This window comes from Camelus ferus, chromosome 9 (assembly GCF_009834535.1).
Source record: "Camelus ferus isolate YT-003-E chromosome 9, BCGSAC_Cfer_1.0, whole genome shotgun sequence".
Classification (NCBI taxonomy): Eukaryota; Metazoa; Chordata; class Mammalia; order Artiodactyla; family Camelidae; genus Camelus; species Camelus ferus.
The window spans coordinates 9,959,981-9,967,087 of NC_045704.1; the positions used below are offsets into that span (position 1 = coordinate 9,959,981).

General features: G+C 56.3%; 1 protein-coding gene across 3 annotated transcripts; it reads left to right on the forward strand.

Moving 5' to 3' along the window:
- Positions 1 to 504: 504 nt before the first annotated feature.
- On the forward strand, positions 505 to 6,183 carry LOC116666008 (leukocyte immunoglobulin-like receptor subfamily B member 4). Of its 3 annotated transcripts, none has more exons than XM_032487835.1 (7): positions 505 to 651; positions 807 to 842; positions 1,032 to 1,316; positions 1,535 to 1,837; positions 3,597 to 3,722; positions 4,670 to 4,722; positions 5,801 to 6,183. In XM_032487835.1, exons 1-7 carry the CDS (start codon positions 513 to 515, stop codon positions 5,930 to 5,932), a joined length of 1,074 nt encoding a protein of 357 aa, XP_032343726.1. In that variant the 5' UTR covers positions 505 to 512; the 3' UTR covers positions 5,933 to 6,183. The 3 variants fall into 3 exon arrangements, with proteins under 3 accessions (XP_032343726.1, XP_032343727.1, XP_032343725.1); XM_032487834.1 differs by having other exon boundaries at positions 603 to 651; positions 792 to 842; XM_032487836.1 differs by lacking the exon at positions 807 to 842 and having other exon boundaries at positions 519 to 651; positions 1,230 to 1,316.
- The last annotated feature ends 924 nt before the right edge of the window (positions 6,184 to 7,107 follow it).

A 7,107-nucleotide genomic window follows, 5' to 3' on the forward strand; every position in this document is an offset into this window, starting at 1 on the left:
GGTTGGGGGGAGAAGCCACGGGACACGGCAGCCTGTGGAAGTTTGAAAGGCAAGGGAACAGATTCCTCCCCGAAGCCCTCAGGAGGAACACAGCCTGAAAGCAAGTCGATTTTAATCCAGGGGTTTCCAGCTTGGACTTCTGCCATCCAGAACTGCAAGGTAGTAACTCTGGGTGGCTTTACCCCACCGGCCGGCGGTACTGGCGCAACAGAAACAGGAAACAAGACAGATTTTTTTCCCCTAATCTGAGCTCTGCAAGCGCAGGGTTTGAATCTGTCGTGTCCGGGGATGTCCCTCCAGGCAGACGGCAAACTCCCAGTAAGTATGTGTTGATGCTTGGATGTAAAAGGGCTTCAGGCCAGGAAGGCAGCAGCTGATGGGTCAAGCGAGGCTTCAGATGTGGTCAGAACATGTGCAGAGGCCTGCTGCCCACCCCAGCCCTGAGGAGAGGAGGGCTTGGCTCCCGGGGAGGGGCAGTTCCCCTTCCCGTGGGGCTGCTGACGTGACAGCCCATGACGGGAAAACCAGCCTCCCTGCGGACACACCCTGTGGGTCTCCGTGCTGAGGGCACCGTGTCTCCTCCATCTGCACAGCCTGGACCACAGGGAGGAGGCGCCATGACCCCCACCCTCACGGCCCTGCTGTGTCTCGGTGAGATTGAGGAGGGGAGTGCGGTCCTGGTCTGGGAGGGACCCTCCCACAGCAAGGCCTGCTCTGTCAGGAGACCCCGGGGCTCAGGACGCTCAGGGGAGGGGAGGTTCTGCTCAGGGTTCAGGGTGAATCTCTCACAGGGACCTCTCTTCCAGGGCTGAGTGTGGGCGTGAGGACCCAGGTGCAGGCAGGTGAGTCTGTGCCCAGGTGTCCCCGCTCCCCCCTCCTCATTGTGGGGACGGGCCAGCCCCTCCCCGGGCAATGGGGATGGGGAACAGCAGCTCTGGGCTGAAGGATGGGGAAGCTGGGGGCTGTGGGGCTGAGAGCTGGGGGATGGGGGTGGGATGTCTTGTGACCCCAGGCCTCTGATTTCCTTCCAGGGACCCTCCCCAAACCCACCATCTGGGCTGAGCCAGGCTCTGTGATCCCCTGGGGGAGGCCCGTGACCATCTGGTGTCAGGGGACCCTGGGGGCCCAGGAGTTCCGTCTGCATAAAGAGGGAAGCCTAGCCCGCTGGGACACACAGCGCCCACTGGAGCCCGGGGACAAGGCCACGTTTTCCATCTCATACATGACAGAGCACAACACAGGGAGATACCGCTGTTACTATCACAGCCTCACCAGCAGGTCACAGGACAGTGATGCCCTGGTGCTGCGGATGTCAGGTGAGGAGCTAGCGGGTCAGTGAGGGACCCAGACTCTGCACAGGCCCTGCTGGGGGAGCCCCAGGGGTGATGCTGGATCAGGGGGGTGGGGTCCCCAGGGAGGGACAGACAGGGAGAGACAGGGGGTGGGCAGGAGATGCGGGTCCTCAGAGAGGCCCTGCTAAGTCTTAGCTCAGAACCAGGTGGGCCAGCAGCCCCTCACCCCTTCCTCTCTCTAGGATGGCTGCGTGGCATCCCCTCCCTCTCGGTGCAGCCGGGCTCCATGGTGGCGTCAGGACAGAGTGTGACCCTGCTGTGTCAGTCAAGGATCTCCATGGACACCTTCCTTCTGTTCAAGGAGGGGGCAGCCCATCCCCCGCTGCGTCTTAGATCAAAGTTCCAAGGTGGGCAGTACCGGGCCGAGTTCTCCCTGAGTCCTGTGACCGCAGCCCACGGGGGGACCTACAGGTGCTACAGCTCACTCAACACCTCCCCCTACCTGCTGTCACAGCCCAGTGACCCCCTGAAGCTCCCGGTCTCAGGTGAGGGGCTCCAGCCTTGTCCTCTCTGTGTGCTGATGGTCAGCTCTGAAGGAGACCCCCTTTCGAGGATGGGAGTGAGGGGGGCTCCAAAGGAGGGTCAACCCAAGAGGGATTCGCCCTTCAGAGGGACAGGAGGGGAACAGGGCCTTCCCACCCTGCCCTTCCCACGTCCCTGTCACCAGGCCTCAGGTGGGAGGAGGGAGGAAGCCGGGGCGGCCCCAGGGCAGGTACAGCAGAAGAGTGTGAGCAGAGATGGGGTCCCTGGGGAAGCTCCAGCCCCTCACTCAAGGACAGTCCTTTTACCCAGGATCCTCTGGGAACCCCCAGCCCCACCCAAGGGCACAACTGCACACTGGAGAGTCCCTGGGCTCTGCCCAGTGAGTGGACACCTCACTCCAGGCCTGTCTCTTGAGGTCCTCACTGATCTGACTCCTGCTCTCAGTCTCAGCACAGCTTGTGTCCCCGGGGTGGGGGGCTGGGAGCCGGGCAGAGATGCGGGGGGACCACAAGGGCTCCAGGGGCTCTCAGGCCGGGTGGATGAAGGGTGGGGGTCATGGAGAGGGAGATGTTGGGTCCACCCTGGGGGAGGAGCAGCAGGGCTGACGTGGGGAGGAGCACCCCCCTGCCCCTCACCCCTGTCCTGACCCCCACGAGGCCCTGAGAACCGGCTCCTCCCTCCCATGGAGTCAGGCCCGCAGACACGTAAGTGAGGGTCTCCGTGGGAGGTGGTGGTGGGTACTTGGGGGGCAGGGCTGAGTGATGCCCTCAGTTCAGGCACCTCTGGAGATGCAGAGTTGGAGACCCCCTTCCCCAGCCTGGGCCTCAGTTTCCCCATGTGTAAAAGGTGAGATCTGGCCCAGGGCTTATATTTCCTTCAGTTCTCACTTCTGGCTGTGATCCCCCGGGAGAGGCGGCCTCACAGGGAGGCCCCAGGACGTGACCTGATGGGTCTGTCCCCTCTGCAGCGGTGATGCTGACACTGTCCTGGGGGGAGGGGAACGGGCAGGACAGTGGTCTGGGGCGTCCAGCCCTTTCCCTTCAGCTCAGGGAGCTCAGCCCGAGGGGAAGGAGCACGGGCTGGAGTCAGACCCCGGGTCCAGTCCCAGCTCTGCTGCTCCTGCCATGGCAACCGGGCAGGTGGCTTCTGAAGTCTCAGGTTCATGGTCTGTGGGCTCCCTGGTCCCACCGTGCTCACAGGCTGCTGTGACATGAGGTGAAATGACGGCCTGGGTTTCCCAGAGCTCAGGAGGGCAGACCCCAGCTCAGCACAGACCTTCCCAGGGGCGTCAGGGCCCCATAGGGTGGGTCAGACCCTGGGTGGGGAAGCAGAGTCCACCCCCCAGCCTGCCCTCCCCCAGTCCCTGCTGCAGCGAGGGAGGGGAGGGTAACAAGGAAGGACCCTCAGCTCCTGATGAGACTCTCCAGGCCCCCCCACTGATGAGGAGTCCTCAGAAATGAAGCTGGTGTCCGCCTGGGGGGCAGCACAAGGGGGGTTCACAGGGGCCCCAGTCTTGGGATCCAGCCAGCGCTGCCACACCCAGGCTGGGTGGCCCATGTCTTGTGACTCTCCTCTCTGTGCCTCAGTTTCCTCGTCTGCACAGGAGTGGGGTGGGGGTGATGATGATGGGGGATGGGGAGGGGTTGCATGATTGTCCTGAGGGTTAGAGATGATTGCATGGACTACAGACATCCCACACGTCTGGGACACAGTACATGCTGAATTAAATGGCACTGTTGGCTCATTCATGATGTCCCCCAGGAGGTGCCCCAGGTCTCAGGTGGTACGTGAACGTTCCGATCACAGGCTCAGTGGCCTTCGTCGTCATCGTCCTCCTCCTCCTCCTCCTCATCCGCTATCTGTGTCAGGAAAGACGCAGGAAGTCAGGTGAGTAGGGAACGGGGGGACCCTGGCCACTGGAGGAGGTGGGCTTATGGCACCAGCCAAAGGAGAACCAGAGGTGGGCAAGGTCAGCTTAGAAAATTGGTTTTTCCACAGTATGGAGTTTTCTCAAAAACTAAAAATAGAACTACCATATGATTACAGCAATTCCACTGCTGGTATGTATCTGAAGAAAAGGAAAACACTAATTTAAAAAGAAGCTTACACTCCAATATTCATATAACCCATAGCCAACGTATGTGAGCAACCCAAGTGGCCACCAGCAGATCAATGGATAAAGAAGATGTGGTGTCCATGTATTCAATGGAATACTACTCAGCCGTAAAAAGAATGAACTTCTGCCACTTGCAACAACGTGCATGGACCTAGACAATGTTATGCTTAGTGAAATAAGTCAGAGAAAAACAAGTGCTCTATGTTATCACTTATTGTGGAATCTATAAAATAATACAAATTAATGTTTATGCAGAACAGTAATTGACTCACACATATAGAAAACTAGTGGTTGCCAGTGGGGAGAGGGAAGGGGGCCAGATTAGGGGTGTGGGATTAGCAGATGCAAGCTGCTATGTATGAAACAGATAAGCAACAAAGATACACTGTGTCAAATAGGGAATTACAGCCATTATTTGGTTTAGATGGAGTATAATCTATAAAAATACCGGATCACTATGCTTATACACCTGAAACTAATATAATCCTGTAAATGAGCTATATACTCCATTAAAAAAAATTAGAGTCTCAGATCTGAAAATCTAGGAAGAAAACACCTAATGTCAGCTCACATGCACAAATGTACGGTGTTTCCATCTTTTTCAATCTCATGAAACACTGAAACATATATGCCCCTTCTGGGTGCAGGCGGGGGCTCCACCCCTGAGAGATCTCAGGGAATGAGGGCAAGTGTCACACCCTCTGTTCTGCCCCAGCAGATGCCGCCGAGAACGACACACAGCCTGCGGAGGGGGTGCAGCTGGACCATCAGGTGAGACCCCTGCTCCCGTCCAGGCCACCAGAGGCCTTCTTGTTGCCAGACTTAGTCCCACGGACACTCCTCTGTCTTCACATCCCAGCTCCCAGCGGCTCCCACACTGACCTCTCCTGGGCTGCCTGGTCATGTTCTGCTCTGACTCCACCCCTCCACTTTCCTCGTGACCTCATGGCCCCTCCTTCGGGGTCCCCTCTCCTGGCTCCTCGTCCTCTGTCTGACCTTCTGCTGTTGGAGCGTAGCCCCAGGTCTCAAGAGGATGCATGAATAAGTGCACCTCCCCAGGTCCCCTAGGCTCTCCTTCATTCATTCACCCAGCAAAGGTGCACAGGGCGAGCAGCAGCCCCCCGGCTCCCTGGCGGTGCTGCCGGTGCAGCCGTGAGCACACTGTGTCCACACTCCTCGAGCTCACCTGGTGGGTGAGAGAGACTATATGCAAATAGCAGGCTAGTGTCCTAGAATACAAGGTCCTGATAGGGAAAGTAAAGCAAGAGAAGGAGACAGAGAGCATGGGGGGCAGGGGCGAGGCAGTAAGTGCAAAGGTCCTGAGGCAGGGACATGCTTTTGCAGGAAGATGGGCTGTGTGGCTGGAGCCAAATCAGCAAGAGATAACATGTTAATACAGAAATCAGAACCGTAGAGAGCAGCCAGAGACACCAAGGTGTCAGGAAGCCCCTGGAGATTCTGTCAGGAAAGTGACCTGATCTCATTTAAGGTTTTAAAGCATCACTCTGGCAACAGAGTGGAGAACTCACTGGAGGAGATCACAGTGGGTCCAGGAGGTGCTGCTCCTGTCTCACTGTCTCCCTCCAGCAGAACAGGCAGGATGGAGGCCCCCGGGATGGGACGTACCCTCAGGGAGGGACATACACCCAGGTGAACCACTCAAGATCAAGACTAAGGTGAGGAGTCACCAACTGTCTTTCTCCCCTGTCCGGGGGACTGCTGGACACAAAGGACAGACAAGCAGAAGAGTACAGTCAGAGGGACAGTCAAGTGGGTCCCATCCTCTCCAGCCCTCTGGCTCCCCCCCTCCAACCCAACCACACACCTTCCCTCTCTCCCCCTACTGCAGGCTGCCCCATCTACATGCCCCCAGGATGTGACCCACTCGACTCTCAGATGGGAGACGATTGCAGCCCCTCCATCCCGGTCGGGGGAGCCCCCGGCAGAGCCCACCTTGTACGCCACACTTGCCATCCACTAGTCCAGGGGACCCAGAGCCCGCGCTCCAGGTGGGGGACTGCAGGGACGCCGGAAGGCGCAGGACCTGCCCGCAGTGGACACCACCTGATGGCCACCAGCCGACCTGGACTCCTAACACAGACCGCAGGAGCCCCTGGGGCCCTTTGGGAGTCACCTGATTCTACCATCAAACATAGTTAATACCTTTACATGGTGGAAATAATTCAAAAGACTTCTCCGTTATCAATGTGCGAATTAAAAATCAAAACTAAAGTGAGATGATGTGTCCAATGAATGATGACATAAATATCACACGTCCCACCTGTCGGTCAAGGAAGCTAAGAACCAGGAATGAATACATCAGGAAAGCCTTTTTAAGATCAATGACCTAATGTATCATGACACAAATTTAGGGAAAGAACAGCAAGTTATTCTAAATGAAGGTAGAAGGAGCGGATTCATAATGACAAGAGTAGCTAATAACGAAGACAGACAGAAAGTAGAGAGAAATCAGTTAAAGCAAAACAATTCATTCTTGGAAACTTTAATGATGTTTATAAACGCTAAGCACAATGGCCAAGGGAAAGGCCAGACGGCGCACGTTCACTGTGTCAGGAAAGACGCTGCAGGCAGCGCCACCACCCGGAGACTTGTGAAGACAGTAACAGAACATAGAAACCATGTGATGCCCAGTGTGCAGAGCATGTAGATGAAATGGGCATCTTTAAATGTACAATGTACTAAACGGACGTAAGAATAAATGGAAAATCTGTCATCATTTTATACGTCCAGTAAATACATTGACTCTAGCCAATAATTGCCCCACAACTGAGCTACGTAGAATCTTAAGAAGTCAAACTGAGAGAAAGAGAGATTAGAAAGGTGGTTACCAGGGTTGCAGCAAGCGGGGAGGGGAGGTGTTGGTCAGAGGGTACAAAGTTCCAGTTACGAAACAAGTAAGGTCGGGGACCTAATGTACAGCCTGGTGATTAGAGCTGACAGCACTGTATCCTATTCTTGAGCGTCGTGAAGAGAGTGGACGCTAAATGTTCTCACCACAAAAAAGAAATGGCAACTATGTGACGGGATGGAGGTGTTAAGTGATGCTACGCTGCTGATCATTTTGCAACGTGTTCAGGACGCTTCATCTGTGATTGCTTCCAAACACCTTGTGCACCTACGAAACACCCCACTGCC

Coding starts and splice junctions, on each gene's coding strand:
- LOC116666008 (XM_032487835.1), top strand. CDS start 513: ATGACGGGAAAACCAGCCTCCCTGCGGACACACCCTGTGGGTCTCCGT. Junction 1,317..1,534: donor CCTGGTGCTGCGGATGTCAG/GTGAGGAGCTAG, acceptor TCCTCTCTCTAG/GATGGCTGCGTGGCATCCCC. Junction 4,723..5,800: donor GGGTGCAGCTGGACCATCAG/GTGAGACCCCTG, acceptor CCCCTACTGCAG/GCTGCCCCATCTACATGCCC.